At 37.5% G+C, this 19,080-nt stretch overlaps 1 protein-coding gene across 2 annotated transcripts in view; it reads right to left on the bottom strand.

The window, feature by feature from the left end:
* Positions 1–251: 251 nt before the first annotated feature.
* The window catches only part of LOC149323581 (tetratricopeptide repeat protein 39B-like), an 87,828-nt gene continuing 68,999 nt past the window's right edge, over positions 252–19,080 (bottom strand). For both annotated transcript variants that reach the window (XM_089489471.1, XM_089489478.1), the window contains 10 exons: positions 18,364–18,472; positions 17,216–17,283; positions 17,071–17,130; positions 12,827–12,988; positions 11,952–12,043; positions 10,053–10,173; positions 8,354–8,465; positions 7,350–7,467; positions 6,973–7,089; positions 252–3,777 (listed from right to left, as the gene is read on the bottom strand). In XM_089489471.1, coding sequence (XP_089345597.1) covers positions 3,681–3,777; positions 6,973–7,089; positions 7,350–7,467; positions 8,354–8,465; positions 10,053–10,173; positions 11,952–12,043; positions 12,827–12,988; positions 17,071–17,130; positions 17,216–17,283; positions 18,364–18,472 — 1,056 coding nt within the window. In that variant the 3' untranslated portion in view covers positions 252–3,680. The remainder of the gene's footprint in view (positions 3,778–6,972; positions 7,090–7,349; positions 7,468–8,353; positions 8,466–10,052; positions 10,174–11,951; positions 12,044–12,826; positions 12,989–17,070; positions 17,131–17,215; positions 17,284–18,363; positions 18,473–19,080) is intronic.

Here is a 19,080-nt window from a genome sequence, read left to right as displayed (position 1 = left end):
CATACTGAAAGTATCACAATCCTATTCTACATTTGTTTTATGTAAGTTCCATTACCTTCCTAAGTCCTGCAAATAGTCTCCCCAAAACTAGCAAGTATATGGACAGTGAGGAAGGACAGCAGTGTGTGAAGATCCTGTTGGGAATGTGTTTAATGTGAGCGATTCTACAGATCTCACTGTATTGTAATTCTTTAATGATGGCAGGGAATGCTACTTAGCTAGCTGAGATATTAACAGTCATCAAAGCAGTATTCTTTTAAATGCACATTTTTATTTTGTTGCCCTTCCTATCACAGGAAGACAAATTAACAGAACTCTGTGACAAATTCATACCAAGATATGGCTATCATCTCTGTCCATATTCTGCTCAGTTACAGAATTACAAATCTTGTGCTACACTGTAATCAGCACATTAAAGCTGAAATCCTATGCACAGTTACTTGCATGTAAGTTCCACTGAACCCAAGCCAGACTTCCTCCCAACCAACTATGTACAGATCAGGCTACTTGTCTATGTCATTTCTTTTAAAGATAGCCTGGTAAAATGAATCCCCTCGTAGACAGTTTGGTGGAATAAAATGCAATCAAGACAGTAAAAATAGTAGCTAATACAAATACAACTAATTTTTGAACTAGGCAGTAGGAGAACAAAAACTACATTCACAGTCAAGTCTAGTATTAAAAACAGATTTCGAGAACGATTTTGTTCCTGGTATAGGATATAGCTATCTAACATTGCAAAACACCTGGCAAAATGCTCTAAATCTATTTATCATATTATTCTCTGTTCTTGATAAAGATATAAGACAGCTGGCAATCATAACCATGACAATGTATACAAATGAAATCCTTTAATAACACCTTTTCTATATAACATATCATCTTTCATTAACATTATCATTTCTCATTAAGATTTCTATTACAAGGTGGAAACCATTATCAGTTATTAAAAGCACAATGCTGTGTGTGAATATATATTGAAGCTAAATGTCATTAAAAGAATCAATATTTAAAGCTACAGCATAAGGATATAAGTGATGTAATAATTTCAATGTAAAAGTATAACTAGGAGCGAGATTGTCTTAAGCATAGTGAGTAACTGTCTTCCTGTATTTAATATCACAATCATTTAAATCTAGAAGTGATCCCATATGTTAACCATGTTATTGTCAGTATGTATCAAATAATTCAGTACCATTAAAGAAGTCATGTACATGCAAACTTGGGTACATTGTTGTTTTTTTAAATTTGCAACGATAGCTCAAAAATGCCTGTGGCCTGGGTATTTAAAAAACAAGATTTAAACAGTCACCAGGTAGCAAACAGGAGAAACTTTCAGTATCAGAACTCCTTATCCGCAAGCTCATATTGGAACTTAAATAATGTGCTGAACATGCATCCTATTGAAAGAACTAAAAGCAAAAAGCTACATGTGCCTGAATTTATTGGTAACAAATGGGCTTTCACAGACAAGAAAATTAACATATCTGGAAAAACGATAGGTACCATGTCCTCTCAGCTTGGCACAAACGTACTTCCTTTGAATTTAACAAGGCAGACCTGCTCCTTGATATTCTGTTACAGTGATCTTATAATGCTAAGAGAAAAATTCCTCCTCACACATAGAGTGTGCCAACAGTTGGAAAAGAATACATGGTGAAAGGTACAGCAGAATAAAACTTAGTGAGAAACAGAAGAAGGTTGTCGGGCATAACCATCAACAATCTACTAGTCAAAATCCCCATTTGTAAGTCTGAAAAATTGTACTAAGAAATACTGAATATATTTTATCCCTATTACTGCGGCTTATGAATATGTATCTTTGTCCAGTATCCATCAGCATGTGATAATCAATTATATTAAAATTATTAATTTTTTTTAAAAAAAGTATAGTGCCCCAAGTTTTCCATTAGTTTAGCACCACATAATTCACAACAAGTGCCTAACAGCAACAGAAAATCATAACCTCAAATTATAATAATAATAGCACTATGTATGTACTGTAAATTCATATTAAAGCTATGGAAACACATGAAAACTATGAAGCTAGAAAACATTCACAAGGAATAGGTTTGGTCCTTAAGTAACAGAAGGGATTCTTACTTTCTACAGTATTTTGAAGCATCTGGCTTACTGTGAAGGTTCCAATGAGCAACTTCATATTGCTTGGCTATTCATATTCTCACCTGTCTAAACAAACTGTATATCCTTCATCTCTGGTTGTTTATTGTAATGTACGAATTCTTGCTTGTTTTCCCTTAGACATGTTACAGTCAACGTGAGGTGCAAATACGTATCATGGTGGCTTGTTGAGGCAGAGACAAGTCAGAGGTCCCAGTATGCATATAACAACAAAGATGAAAGGTCTGCTGTTTGTTTCGCTATTTCTGTTTTCAGCAGGTGCAACTAAGCACTGCGCATGAGTCAGGGTTCCCCATAAACTATTTTATTGTTATTCATTAATGAGCTGGTATATGCATGCCTTCAGAAATGTGCATCTGTCTGAAGGTTCAACAGAATAAACAAAAATTATGCACCTAGCATGGTCGTACTTAGATTGTTTCAATATAGTTGCCCCTCCTTTCTCGTAGACTTGGGATCTGCGTTCTTGATTACTCACGGAGGGGTGACCTCCGTTATCGTCAATGAGGTGCGCGCCCCATTCAAGTCTATGGGGCTTGAATACATGCAAGGCTCCGTTTTCATGGGGGGGGGGTGTCCAGAACAGATAGCCCGTGAAAATAGAGGGTCGACTGTATGTTATAATCCCACTGTGCTAAAAATGCTTTTCTATGATAATACAAGTACACTTTTTGGGTATAAGTCCTCGTCACAAATATTCATAAACTGCAATTTCAGTGTACAGGAGTTTTGAAAGGAATATCAAACCTACTGACTTTTGGAAGTAGAAACCAAATGGCCCTGATTAGACCCCTAGAAGATAAGATATGTATTTACACTAATAAATTAAATACATATAGCAGGACAAACAATTGAATTGCTACTACTATTTAGTAGTTTTTTTAAAAAAAATCTGATGTATCTTGAAAACACCTTTATGGGGCAAAAAACTGTCTTACCTTACTTTTGTTCAGATGTATATTGTTAATATATTGCACTGACTTTAAGCTAACATTCATGAAATGACTTTTAGCCATTCATTCTTTTTGGCTATAATATGAAAAATCCAATCTTTGGTGTGTAAATCTAAGCTTCAAATGCAGACAAGACAACTACGGCTACCAGCAGCCAACTTATTAAAAGTCCTAATTTATAATAAAGGTATTGCATAAATTCAAGCTTTCATTAAATGGTGAAACTATGAATACAGTCATCACACAGTTTCATGCATAAACAATATTAGTCTTCTCATAAAAAAATAAAGTGTTTGAATTACTCTTTATTGCACCAGCAATGTTTTTAAACACTTCCCTTTCAGGTCAATCATGAAATAAATCCTTTTATAAACAAAATATAATGTCTTCCTCTACAATGTCAAGCAGAGATATGGAAGTGCACCATAGAAAAAAGAATTGCTCAAAATGATGACAAACATTTACATATCACAAATGATAGAAAATATAAACTACATCTTTTTTGTTACACCATTTACATGATTTTTGTAAGATTTCCAAGAATAACATATAGACACTTAAGTTAAGTATCACTCTCGGATAACATCAAGGCGTTGGGGCAGGAGTTACTTTCATACTGTTAAGTGCTGCATGGATTCTGAAGTGTAACCTGGATTCCATAGAATATTCCTTATAATTGTTTCTGCAAAAGAGAACAATAAATTGAACAACTGCCCACCATTAGCATTTATTATCTTTTTCTTATGGGCTTTTTTCATACAGGGAAAAACAAAGCAAACTGGAGGCAGAAAATTATAAATTAAGCTGTGTAGCAATATTACTTCTTTTAGGCTCAAAGTCTCACTCAAAGCTTTTATCTGCTTTTATCTCCTTAGCAACCATAAACACAAGGAACTGAATGTGTCCCTATTGGTTTTGCAAGATTTCTTTGTGACCATGGCATATCATCAGATTCACCATGATACTGTTCTGTGTCACCTGTCTGGGATAGAATTAAGAGGTATAGTTCCACAGTGGCTGTAGTCTTTTCTGGATGGGCAAATTCATAAGGTGTGCTAGAGGGCTCTGGTTTGATGATGTGGCTACGGGACAGTAGGATCTTTCAACATTCAGTCTAGTCTCTCATACTATTTAAGATATATGTCAAACCACTTGGAGAGAGTGTATGGAGTATAAGTGTTCAGTACTACCAATACACTGATAGTGTCCAACTTTTCTAAAACTGGACACATGTTTCTTCATATCTTCATGTTTCCAAACACAGCAAGTACAATTATGTAGATTTTGGTTTGCTCAATTAAGAAAGCAAAGAGAGCTTCATATATGTCAATTGAGATCAGGGTACGGGAGTGCACTCATTTTTGCAGCATGGTTGATTATATATTATTTCAACATCATTTAACATGTTGGTCCCTCATTTTGGGGGTACCATCCATCCAAAATATAATAAATGAATAACTATAATAAAATATAATAATAAATATAAATACATATAAATTTATAACTAAATATAATAAATAATAGCACATGCTTACAATCTCATTGCTTATAAGAATCTAGGTTTGACTGGTAACAAGACCTCCAAAATGAATCTTGCTCTATAAACTCCTGCAATTAGAGGATTTCAGCATTTTACATGCTTCAGTTACCTCATTAAAATCACCTACCAAAATAAATATAAATTTGTTATAAATTTGTTTCAAAAATTTAGTAATGGACTAGAAGTCTATCACCAATTCTGTGTCGAGAAATTTATTTACAGCAACATGTTGGTCTGCCAGACAATGTAAATGGGGCAAAAGCCAAATCAAAGAACCTCTAAGTATAGTAATTCCAACTATGACATTTGGTTAAATTAATATGAAATTTTCAGATTAAAGTACAAAGCTTTGGTTAAGCAAAAACATGGCAAGGTTGGAATAAGTACCTGGCAAATTCGGGCGAAAGCTTTTTATATCAAAGATATACTTATCTTTTTTAATGCACCATGACAGATCTATTGGACAATGTCAATTGCTAACTCAGGGGCAAAATACACTGCCCCAAAGGGGCGGCTTTAAGCCTCCCCTTCCGAAGGTGGAACACCGTGGCTCTTATCAGCCTTTTTGCCAGCTGAAAAAGGAATGGCAAAGAGCTGCTCTTTTTTGGGCTGGCTTTTCTGCCCCACCGCAGCCGGAAGCCAGCTTTAAGATACTCCGGTGGCATGTGCCTTATAAATGCCATGCTACTAGAGCACTGGACGCAGTCCATGTGTGGGCAGCTGGGCAAACTGAAGTCAACTTCTGGGTGTCACATCATCATTCATATGCCACACCCCGAAGCTGGCTCAAAGCCAGCTATTTATGTCGTTCTGTTCTGGCCCTAACCTGTGTTACTTGTCCTGGTGAATGGATGTATTTCTATTGAGAATTTGTATGTGTATGTGCATCAAAGACAAAGTAAATCAGATTCTGGAAGTCCCAGATAATTTACCCCAGTGGCCTGCCTTATATTTAACTGCCACAAGGTCTAAAGCTGAAGGGGATACTGGAAAAGTATTTCCCTCTCTGGAAGGTCAGTTAATCAATGTCTGAAGTTGGTGTCCCCCTTGAGATACTGTCATTCCCCTGTAGGGTGGGCATATTAGACGTTATCCAGCATATGTTTTTTAAGGTAATTTTTTAAGTACCTAGCTGTGTTCCTAATGCTGCTCTGTGGATTGAAGCTGGCATTATTGCTGTTTCTAGACAGGCTATAAAAGGCATTAAATCTGTATTTCCCCTCACTCCCTGTTATGGCATACATTCAGAGGGGGTGAAGAGGAAGTGTTCACATAGGCAGAAGCAGGAACAACTAGCAATTCTTCCAGCTAGAGTGAGAGGGACAGGAGGAAGTGGTGAAGGTGGTGAAGGGATACTAGTTGTTCTTGCTTTTGCTTCTGTGAATGTCTCATCCTTCTCTACACTGAGAGATGTGTGGTGAGAGGAAAAGTGAGTAGACAGGCAAAGGGGCAGGTAGGTAAGAAGTAGGTAGAAACTGCCTAGGTTGCAGACCACGTGTACCATGGGCTGGAGAGGGCTATTGGCAGGAAAGGAGATGAAGAGGAGGTGGTGAACCAGCACAGTCGTCCCAGACCTGCTACAGCTGCTGCAAAAATCTCTTTTATGTTGTCTTCCTTCTCCCCAAGAGATGTAAGAGGACACTGCAGGAGATTTTTCAGCAGTGTTGTCATCCTAGGAGGCACAGGTTGGAAAGCTTGGAAACCAACAGCATAGGTGACAGAAGTACAGTGGAGGCTGCCTGAGAACAAGGCAGAGATTTTTGCAGCAGCAGACCCTGTAGCATGCATATTTGGGGGGGAGGCTTAAAATATTAATGGCTTTCAACTTTCACAGGGATCCTATACCCATAACCCCCATGAAAGTTGAAGGCCTACTATATATTTGTTAAAATTGCAGCAGTCTTTTGTTTGAAGCAGATAAAATTTGATATAATTTGATGGCCTTCAACTCTCTCTCCCCCCTTTCAAATAATATCTGATATCATGTAATGGAGTGGATGATGGTGAACAAACAAAAACTTAATCCAAAGAAAACAAAGGGCTACAGGAGTCAGTCTGTGTTGAACAGAGTCACACTCCTTGAAAACTCTGGAAATGGAGCTGAAACACTGGGTATCAGATAATGATGCTTAATAATAGTAATATAACAATTACATTTACCAACTAAAGTAATTACTATTTGCTTGCAATCATCAAATTTAACAATAATGTAGTATTAAGAAAGGGAGGGAGGGAATATTGAGATTCCAAAACACTTTCCTAAAACATTTATCCTAATCAAGCAATTACTCAAAGGTTTTGCGCTATTATAGCTGAATAAAAAGAATTACCACTTACTTTGCAGCTTCTATAAATCTTATTGCTTTTTCTCTTTCATCTTGTTGTTTGTACAGAAGACCCAGTTCATACATTGTATATGGAACTAGGTAATTATCATATTTCAGCTGCTTTTCACTAAGAAATCAAAAGGACATTATGTCATTATTTAGTGGAATATAACACAGAGCAGAATTCTATATATATTAAAAGTTACTAGTTAAAAACTGGCTAGCAAATATGATCCTGAGTTCATGTTTCCCAGTGAATTCAGCATTTTAAGAAATTATATAAAGACTTGGATGTAAAATCCAATTACCCATATGTAAAACCTATGAGAAAGGAATACTGCTCTATGTTTTCTGCAACTATTTTTAAATTCTGTTTCCCATTTTTACCTTTGAATAACTTGATTGAAGCAGAGCTCTGCTTGCAAGAGTCTTCCTAAATGTTTCAAACACAGCCCTTTTAGCAGTTGCAGTAGACAGATGTCATCCATGTAGTATTCATTGTGATCTTAAAATAAAGCAGCAACAGATTTTAAACTCCAAACATAATCATGGTGGTTGTTAAAATTATCACTGTATTATCTGAGCTATCAAATGCCAAGAGTGGATGTAACCAATTTTTTTGGTACATATAGCTTCTTATCAGAAATTGGATTTAACTCATTTAAACCTGAATATTAATTAAAACTGCTAAAAACCAGATATACAAAAACATATTGAAATCAAGGTACAGTATGAAAACAGGCCTACTAATGGTTACACTAAAACAAATATCTGTTTAGTACTGGAAGTAGTATTTTATCATGAAACCCAACACAGAATGAAAATAACATGCAATAGTCCATTCCAACCAGTCACCTTTTTCCTATTGGGAATCATGTAGCCACTGAATCATGTAGCCTCACCACTGAAGATAGGGCAACTACTCCCACTCTATGCAATAGCTTGCCAGACAAGATCTGTCAAATTACCAATTTAGATAGCTTCAAGAAAACAGTTAAGACAGATCTCTTCCAGCAGGCCTTCTCAGAATAAACTACTCAGCCATGTAAATAACACACACACACCAACATAGATGTAATTATTCTGCCCAACGTTATTGTTTTAATTGTAATTGTCTATATGTAATTTTAAATCTTAACTGTTTAGTTCTCTTTTTAAGGGGGGATATTTTGTATATATTGTTGTATTATTTTTAATATTGTAAGCCGCTTTGATTGTTTTGACAAAAAGCGGGGTAGAAATAAAAGTACTATTATTATTATTATTGGGCTTCTGGAGTTCAATAGCATCTGAAGGACCACATGATTCCCGCCCTGATTTAGATGTTCCAGCAAGATTCTGTACAAATATTTCTTTATAACCTTTGATTCACATTTAAAAGTATTACTTACTAGTTTCATTTTTTAAACTGGTTTCTTCTTTTTCAATTGTTACTAACAAATTTTCAGTGAGATCAGTCCTCTTGCCAACAATTGAAAAGCCATTCCAAACATACATCATTTCCTGAAACAAACAAACAAACCCTAAATAGACCTATAAAATTAATATCTAAAGCTATCCATTTATTTAAGTTTGTGAATAAACCTGGACTGTTAATGTTTTATTAAATATTTCTTTCAAATCAGCTGAAACACACTACAGCAATATCAACAGCAATAGCAAGTACATGTCTATACCGCTTATCAGTGAACTAGAACAGTGAACAGTGTAAGAAACAGTGACTTATCATGTCAAAACAACTATTAATACATAATCATGACAATTTTCTTATGATCAACTGATAATAGCATTTCTATTAATGCATTCAGCCAACCACAAACCTCCCTATCGGTTACTGGAATAACTGATAACACCACATATTACAAATTTTTTATTCACACTGTGAATCTATACTTGAAGAATATATAGAAAATATTATGTTGTTTTATAAACAGCATCACATTATGATTAAAGGCAGCTTGTAAGAAAAACCCTCTTGCTACAGTATTAGATAATTATATGTCAACTTAGTTATCTAAAATTGGGTAACTGAGGACTAGTTCTGTACTTTAACCACCACACACAGAAATGCCTTCAGAATACCCTGAACGTTGTTTCATTAGAATATATATTCACCCAATTGTTGTTGATGATGTTGTATGTCTTCAAGTTGTTTCAAACTTACGAAGTCTCAAAGGCAAACTTATCACAGGCTTTTCTTATCATTATTTATTCAGAGGGGGTTCGCTATTACCTTCCTCTGAGGCTGAGAATGTGTGACTTGCCTAAGGTCACCAGTGGGGTTTCACAGTCCAGAAGGAATTTGAATCCCCAATTATCTAACAGAATAACCTAGGTACAGTATTTACACAAGACAGATTTATCCGGGAGGTGATCATTCACATTTCCTCAAGCAAGGGAACATTTATATTGTACCTCAATCAAGGACATCTGCTTGTGTCTAACTATACGACACACAGCATTAGCTGAACTGGTGGTGGCTTCTACTTTCATTTTCTATTAAAGGTCACTACAGCCATCTTTTACTTAACATAAAGTTAAAATGGATATTGGTAGACAAAGGTGCAAAACAGACCGGCATAAGAAGTTGGCTTGCAGATGTATTGGGGGCATGGCAAACAGAACATACATGCCCCCCTAATGCCAGAAGCTGGCTTCAAGCTGCTTGGCTGCCCGGATGTGGTTGGTTTCTGGGTGCTCTGGGGCATGGCATTTATAAACCCCTGGAGCGCCTAAAAGCTGGATTCCAGTTGCGCCAGGGAAGAAAAGCTGGCTTTTTGCTGGCGCAAAAAGGACTGGATGTATGCCGTTTCTTTTTCAGCTAGCAAAAAGACAGATGTAGACCACGGTGTGCGGTTGCTGCAGCCCCACTCCTCCTTCGGAAGGGGCAGTCTTTTCATCCCAAAGTCAGTTATACAGATATAATTAAAATAATAAATCATTAAAAGGCAAAGGAAAAGGTTGAGGGTTTTCCCCCATAAAGCTAAGGGAAAATGTACTCCACATATGTTATTCACTGCGAAACATACACACAAATACATATTTACTCTGTCACTCAAAAGATGATTGAAGTAAGTCTGCTGTAAATACCAGAGCAGGTACTATTAGCTTCACAGGCTGAGCACCCCCGTAACGTCGTGCCTTCCTCACAGCAAACTTTTCTGTTGGGATAGATTTTCCTGCAATTCTCTGCTTTAAACCTTCTACTTGTCTGCAAGAGGAAAAACAGTGTAGATTTCTTGAGTTAGAGTAATAAACCTGTAAACATTATACATTTTGACCAGTTCTGTATGTATCTTAAAACTAGCTTTATGCAGCAGAAATAGGCCAAAAGATTTGGAAAAGAAGACAGAAAACATTTTTTTAATGTCACCTTTCTTTACACGTGTTTCTAGAACACACCTATAGGTGTGAACAGAAGACGGAAATGAACACATTGTAGCAAATATTTTTGGAGAGCAAGGGACAAATAAAAGCAAAACCAAAATGGCACCATAACATTCTCAAGGTGATGCTTGTTGATAAATATTAGTTTGATCCAGCAAAACTGCTAGAAAATAAGCAAAGGAATTGTAAATTGAGGGGCAGAATAATAGGGGCAGGGAAAGACAACAAGAAAGATTGATAATGTTCAACATGCTTGAGAAACATTATGCTAGAAAAGTTTTCTACCCACAATTAATATCCAGATATTTTTATCCAGATATTAGAAGACTGATTTCTAGTTGATTTTCTGCTCACTTCCTAAGATTTACAAAGGGTTAAACAAGCTTCCAATAATGCTTAACCAGAACAATCATTTATATTTATTAATACATTGAAACGCCTAGATCCTCAAACCATGATAAGAGGACTAGAGAGCAAGTGAATCCGAGGAAGAACTTTTACCCAAAAAGACTAGAGCAGACCTGTACCAAGCTTCGGCTGATACGCCAGTTGCATCCTTTCCTGGAACCGGGGGACCTAGAAACTGTGGTACACGTGCTGGTATCCTCACGACTCGACTCCTGCAATACATTCTACATGGGGCTACCCTTGTACCTAGTCCGGACATTTCAATTGGTTCAAAACATGGCAGCCAGGTTGGTTGCGGGTAAAACCAGAAAGAACCATATTACATCTATTTTAAAATCACCTCACTGGCTGTCTTTCAGTTTCCGGGCACAGTACAAGCTGTTGGTAATGACCTATAAAGCCCTTCATGGCTTGGGTCCAACCTATTTAAGGTATCACCTTCTTCTGTACAATCCACCCCACGCCCACAGGTCCTCTGGGAAGAATTTGTTGCAGCCGATAAAGACCAGATCGGCTGCGGTGTCCCAGAGGACCTTTTCTGAAACTACTCCCAGATTGTGGAATGGCCTGTCAGACAAGATCTGTCATATTACCAGCTTGGACCACTTCCGACAGGCCTTTCCAGAATAGCATATCAGCCACCCACTGAACTGAATGGATCATCAACAATTGTCCAGCCCACCTCGCCAACTAGTCTGCACCTGATCCTCCATCTTGTTGATTTTAATGTATTTTTTAAAATGTATACATGATTTAATTGTTATTTTTGGGGGGAGGGGAGTAGAATTTGGGGTTACTGAGTACCGTTGTTTTATTATGTATCAGATTGTTTTTGCTGTAAGCTGCCTCGATCCTAATCAGAGTAGGCGGGATATAAATAAAAGTTGTTGTTATCATTATTATTATTATTATTATTAAAGTAATTTCTCCATTAAAATCTCTACTTTGGAATATAAATAACTAGGATACAAGTAACAGAAGAGACTTTGTAGCAAATCCCAAAGGATTTCTTTTCTTCTGACACAATTTTTCTCTGTGCAGGTTTGTGACAATGACACAAGAAAAACAAAATTAAAATGAGATCATCAAGCCATGTACATCAAAAGGCAATTACTTCTAGACCTAGTTTGAGTAACTTCCAATACTAAAATAAAGCAAAATTACACTTCCAATACTAAAATAAAGCAAAATTACCTAAACAAAGCTACAATGTCTTCGCCTGTTGTTTTTACATCAGAATCTGGAAGCATGCACAGAATGGCAGCCTTCTGGAACACATATATTGCCTGTCCAACATAAAACAAAATAATTAAGCAACTGATAATTTCTTGCAACACAATTATTCAAGGGTCTAATAGTCTTATGATATGAAGGTCTAATATTGTAAGACTTACAAATGATTTCAGGTTGTCTTAAAACATCTTCTTCTGCATATATTTTTGAACTTGCCATGTTTTCCTTGAATAATTTTACTTGTATAAGGAATTTTCTAAACTAATACTTTAAACTAGTATTAATACTTTCACATTTTAAAATCATTAGATTAAGCCAAACTCTGACGTATGGATTCAGTTGAAAAATGCATTAGATAAATTAAATAATTGTTCAGCCTGTAGATATTCTAATGCATAGATTTTAATCATGCACATATTAAGTTAATTACTAAAACATGTACCAGTTGGAATTTCATGGATGTTTGTGGACGTTTGCATATGTTCATAGAACTCCAGTTGACAGTCAAAAGAACAGCTATCACTCTCATTTTTTTAGCAAACCAACAGCCTGTGCAAATCCAATCTCCAGAGTCCTCACTTCAGTTTCCACTAGGTGGTCACTGTAGTTCAGTTGATGATTTAAATTTAAATGAATTTTAGCATAGGCCAATGCCAAGTCTGAAGTCACAGCAGAGAGGAGTAATAAGAGCTGCCACAACATCTAGATACTTACATTTCAATAGATAAATTAAATTGGTGGAATTTATGGGGGAGCTTGTGTTGGGAATGTTAGTACCTGGTGTAAATATGAAGTAGCTCTCACCACTTCATTACAATAACTAGTTCCCCATTTACCTTTGACCACCTGCTTTCTTTGCAAAGCAGATCTGCATACCGATATGCTTGAAGCCAATTCTGCTGAAAGGAGTAGCACCACATCAGCTCCCAGTAGCAAAGATGATGGATCTGTCTCCACTCTTGCTGCGCTTTAATGCATTCCTGGAATGTTACCTGAGCCTAGAATTCAAAATATCAACGCTATTAAGTCTGGCAAATGTGACGGTCAAGAATGCATGTAATCAGCTTCGGCTGGTACGCCAGCTGTGCCCTTTCCTGGAACTAGGGGACCTCGAAACTGTAGTACACGCACTGGTAACTTCAAGACTTGCTTTTTGCAATGCGCTCTACATGGGGCTACTCTTGTGCCTAGTCCGAAAACTTCAAATGGTACAGAATATGGCGGCCAGACTGATTACTGGAACATCTAGAAGTGACCATATAATACCAATACTAAAGTCACTCCACTGGCTGCCTATTAAGCTTTCGGGCACAGTACAAGGTGTTGGTTATCACCTTTAAAGCCCTACATGGCTTGGGCCCAACTTATCTAAGGGATCACCTACTTCCATATAACCCGCCCTGTACTTTAGATCCTCTGGGAAGAATTTATTGCAACCTATAAAAACCAGACTAACTGCGACTTCCCAGAGGACTTTTTCTGCAATCGCTCCCAGTCTATGGAATCGCCTGCCAGACGAGATCCGTCAAATTACCAACTTAGACAGCTTCAAGAAAGTTGTCAAGATGGATCTCTTCTGGCGATCTTTTCCAGAATAAACTACTAGGCCATGTGGTGATTCCTCCATATATATGTGATGACTCTGCCACTGTTATTGTTTTTTAATAGTTATGCAATTTTAAATCTTATATTATTTAATCTTTTTTAAGGGGGGATTACTTTGTATATATGGATGTACTACAATATTTTAACTGTTGTAAGTCACTTTGATTGTTTTAACAAAAAGTGGGGTATAAATAAAAGTTTTATTTATTATTATTATTAGCAAGCTAACCTGTGACTAGCCCACTCCTTTGTTGATATTTAGCACTGTCAGCCAACTCCTGCATCTGCTCAGAAGTTGCTCTCTTTCCACCGATCACAGAAGAGTTTGCCTTATAGTTTGTGCCAACTCCTGCAGCCAAACCTCCATTTTCAACATGGTGGCCCAAAGCAGCCGTCGCTATTGTATCTTGACTGGAAACCTGATTCCCTGACTAGACACGCTCAGGAATTTTTAAACAAAGTAATTTTAGATTTTATTGGCTTTTTACATCCCTCAGACCCAACTAACTTATCGACTCTCTCTTTTTCTTTTATCTATTTCTTCTGAGGGGGGATCCCTAACATGCCCTTTGACTCACTTTCACTAGAAGTAATAAAAATATGTTTTAATGCTCTTTTATCCTTATAACCAGAGCCTTACTGAGCTGTGGACATCTGGTCTGAATTAGTTTTATTAGCTTCCAGACTCACTATCTGCTGGGTAGCAATCAGTGAGTTGGGATCAGTTACAGGTTCCACTGTGCTCAGCTTTTCCTTTTGCTCTGGAACAGGGCTGCATCTTGCCAGCTTCTTCCTCCACTACTCTCATCTTTTTAGTATTTCCCTCCATTACTAGTATCTAATTAACTAAATACAGTGTGAACTAATGAAGGGAGAAAAAAACATGACCAGCTGGCAAGGCAAGAATAAAAACCTGACAGAGAAGGAAGAGGGGTCAATGGTTGTAACTGAAAAAGAATTTTGGACTCCTGCCTCACCAGCTGGAAAGTGGGGAAATCCCAATAGTGTGTGACCTACACCTCTATCTATCCAGAGAATAATCTATTTTGCATGGGGGAGGGGAGGGCCAAGTGGGAAAATATCTTTAAATGTTTTCATTGCTGTGATTCACCAAAAAAAATGTAAGCAAGGGGGGTTTGTATATTTGTTATCGTATAGATCTATTAAATGTATAGAATTCTGAGTACAAAAATATATCCCTAGCATAGGTAGTTCAAGTGATTATGGACACTGGAAATTAATAAGATACATTAGGCTATAGGTTAAAGTTTAATCCTCAGTAGACAGGATGTTTTAGAACCTCAGAGCTGCATTGTCATAAAATTTGTAAAGAATTACATCTACAAAGCCATTTTATTACTACTTCTTTCTGCTTCCCACACTACATTCCAATATTCATTCATATGGTTATCCATTCACCTTGGTTTTAGGCAACATCCTTCCTCTTACCTTGTCCGCAACAATCATTGTTAAGATTGAATTTGTCACCTCTTTTCCACATCCACAAAATTTTGCATTTCTATGGACATTTTCAAACACAGCCTGTTTATCTAGGACTGTCTCTGGACTTTCCACTCTAACCTATGCATCTGAGGAAGTAGGCTTATATCTATGAAAACTCATGCTACCAACTTCTCTTTTTCAGTTAGTCTCCAAGGTGCTACAAGATCCTTTTGCATACAGACTAACATAGCTAAGTGGGCATCTTTTAATATGGTCACCTCAAGAGTTTTAAACAATATGCTCACATTTCAGCCATCTGCTATGACAGTTGCTATTTTTACAAAAAATAGCTGGGACAAAAATTGTCCCTACATATTTGTTGCATTTGGCCATTGGGGTACCTTTATGTCCCACATAATGTAGTGTACTGGGGCAAATGCCTAAGGCTATGGTCGAAACATGATGCAGAAAAACTACAGCAAATTTGCAGATGAGACACGGCTGTTCCCCCTGCTCAAAGCTGAGAGGGCAGCAAGTGCATTCTTACTAGATGTGAAGGACAGACGCTGCAGAAATTATCAGTCAGTTTACTGGGAAGCAATCAGACACATCATTTATAAGTGGCCATGGCCAAAAAAGGAAGCAAACAAGTTAAGAGTACTAGAAACCTTTCAACTGTTCCTCTTAGAAAGCCTTTGCTTCTCAGAAGTCAAGCAGTCATCCTCAGAAACTTCTTCCAAATCTTTTTGGGTTTTTTTCTTATTATTATTTACCAGATCAGACAGCACAGCTGCTCTAATAATACATGCAACTGAATTTTTAGAATAGAATAGGTTTAAGAGAGAAAGATAAATGTTTGACCAGTTAGCAATTAAAAAACAGAGAAGGCTGGAGAGCAACAGTTGCAACTTTTTTAGAATTTTGGAGATTCTACCTTGAACAAATTGGCACAAAAACTTAACTGATGTGTTGTGGATTGCTCCTGCAGCCTCAGTGAGAATGAGATGAACCCTACCAAAGCCAAAGCCCCTTGACATCACTGAACTGACAGCATACAATTGGAAATATATCACAGAGAACATGAAGCATTGGGTGACCTATGGCATCCAGTTTCATTCTCAGCACCAAACAGGTTGAAGTGATTTTATGCATTCACAAGTTACTTGAAACTTGACAACAGAGAAATCAGAATGATGCACAGAGTCTCTAATAAACTGGCTGCATTTCAGGATGTATGGACTACATTTCTTCAGCAGTTTCAACCTAGTAGTTTGAAAGCATTTAGAAGTGCAAGTAAATAGGTACCACTTCAGTGGAAAGATAACACCATTCCTTGCAATCATGCTGGCCCCATGATCATGGGTGGTCTTTGATAATGCTCCCTTGGCTTAGTAATGGAAATGAGCACTGCACCTTACTGTCAGACATAACTTTACAATCTTGTCAAATAGGAAACCTTTATCTTTTTTCCAAAGTAATATACACCAGGAATAGATCTAACCACTGATTAACAGAATTCAAAGATAAATGTCCATATCTAGTAGTATATTCCAAAATGTGGAAGGAGTGGTTTTTTTCATCAGCTTAGAACAGGTACAGTGTCTGCTAAATTGGGAAATTAACTTGCAAGGACAGCTGTAGAACCCAAGTAAAATGCTCTAGTTATCTAGGGAGTCAACGTTCCTGACTAACCCCTTAGAGTGAGTTAAAAGAATTGATGTGATTGTGTTGCAGAAAAGATTTTTTTCTTCTGAAAGAAATATTTATAACTATATTAGACTGAAAGATAACTTTGTAACTTTAAGAGCTGTTACCTGTGTTTGCTTTTCACCCTCTCCTTTGTCTCCACCCCTTTCCCCCTTGTATCAGATCTTTTAATTGATAAGCCTGTGGGAAGGGGATGGTTTACTGATTTAACTGATATTACTTTAAACTATTAAACTGTTTGGTTTAACTGCCAGAAAAGTTTCTTTAAAACTAAGTGTTCTTAAAACATGAACTCAGATTTTATTGTAGAAAAGTGGAATATTACCTTTTCAAAATTTCCTTTCAGTATGTCTATTCTGGCATCATAAAATAGAATGATGGCACCCTTGAGAAAAAGAAAGTGACAAATTATAACCTTTCTAGTTGTAAGAACAATAAATAAACATTTATAAAGAGAAAAATCTCCTAACCTTTGGAAATTTCTGGAGGTAAGGCTGTAGAAGCATTTCAGCTTCTAAAAGGTTGGCTTCTCCTGTTCCTATAAAAGTAACAAAATTCTCTCTTAGTACTGACAGCATCAGTATAAAGCTTTACAAGGAAGTTTACCTATTTCATATATATGAGGAAATATATTGTTACTCCTGTACTGAAATTTCCCATTGAGACTTAAAATTAAAAATTCTCTGTGTTTAAGAGGGCTTATAATTATTAACTTGTTTATCAACAAAGGATCAGCTCCTACCAAAATATAATTAACATCTGTGGATCTGCAGATGGCAAGCCCACATGGAGGAGGGCAGAAGAGTTGGGGAAGATGAGGAGGAAGAGGAAGATGAGGCAAGAGGCGGCGGCAGCGGTGGCAGGGGCGAGGAGGAAGAGGAAAGGGGCAGAGGTGAGGAGAAGGAAGAGAAGGCAGAGGCAAACAGGGGGAGGAGAAAGGAAGCGGGGGGAGAGGAGCCAGCCCGTTGCTGGTGAGAGTGGCGAGAGAGGCTTTGGGGGGCAGGAAGGCATAGAGGAGGAAGGAGGAAGGAAGAGGAGGAGAAGGAAAAGGGGTGAATATGGGGGGTAAGGGGGAAGTGGCAGAAGAGCCAGCAAAGGGAAAAGGCAGAGGGAGGAGGAGAAGAAAGAATAAGTAGCCCCCTGCTGCCTGCCACAGTAAGAGCGGCAAGGCAGGCATTGGGGGCCCGGGGGTCAAAGTGCCATTGTCCCCAATGGTAGCGTGGCCATGTGGCTGCACCACCATTGAGGACAATGGGACTTGAGCATCCATAAATTTTGGTACCCGCGTAGGGATCTGGAACGGTTCCCCCTTGTATACTGAGGGCCCACTGTATGTTCTCTGCCCTCCCTGGTACAGGTGTCTCCTTCCTTTCCTACCACAACACATTTTTCTTTAGTTGAGCATCATCCCCTATCCTAAGCAGGTTTCTTCTCCTGCTCATCAGTTCATCACTAGTGATGACTAATCCAAGATGCTATATACCCACTTTAGAATATGAACAAATAACACTGCTGAAAGCACGATGTAACAAAATACCCCATCAAAAGATTATACATGAGATGTGATTAAAATATACAGTATTCTCATAGATTTCTAGGTTTTTTTTCCAGTTCTTACCAAGAATTAATGAAACATAAGTGTGGTACAGCAGCAAGGTGAAAGTACACAGAATGGCCCGCAGAGTGGCACCAGAAGCTCCTTCCCGTAACTGCTGGAGGCCTAGCTCCTATCAGCAACCAAATATTGGAAAGGGTAAGACACAGTATTTTCTTATTTCTACCAACACCAATGAAAGGAAAAGAAGGGCATGAGAAATATGACTCCCAAGATAAAGTAGTAATTGTGGCAGCCTTTTGCATAATTATGCTTTTTCATAATTGCAATGAACTATACATAAAGGTGGAAGTGTTATGTTAGCTAATTGGGAGCAGTATGCTATCAAAACTATTTATTTTAATTTAGCAAGAATTGTTTATTTATCTTCCAATGACTGACTGACTTTCTTTCTATGTACGTCTGCAGAACCGGTCTCAAAAATATCTGGCCTACACAACATATAGTTCATAGGTTGACAACACCAGTACACACTGATTCTTTCCTCCCACTTCAAAAAGCAATAGTCCACACAAGCTCAACAAGAAAGGATGAGGAAATGAGAATGCCTCCATATGTTGTATGTTGCTCCTTCTCTTCAGAGAAATTTATCACATGGGAGGGATCCTATGCAAAAATAGGACTTAAAGTGGGGGGGGGGGACCCTGCAAAAGCAGATTTGTTATCAGACGACGTCTAGGTTAACCCAACATTAACCTGGACAGGAAGTAGAAAAGACAT

The sequence above is a fragment of the Sceloporus occidentalis genome, unplaced genomic scaffold (assembly GCF_023333645.1).
Source record: "Sceloporus occidentalis isolate IW3139 unplaced genomic scaffold, rSceOcc1.0.p SCAF_1, whole genome shotgun sequence".
Taxonomy (NCBI): Eukaryota; Metazoa; Chordata; class Lepidosauria; order Squamata; family Phrynosomatidae; genus Sceloporus; species Sceloporus occidentalis.
Note: the sequence above shows the minus strand (reverse complement) of the source record. Positions and strands in the feature narration are given on the sequence as shown.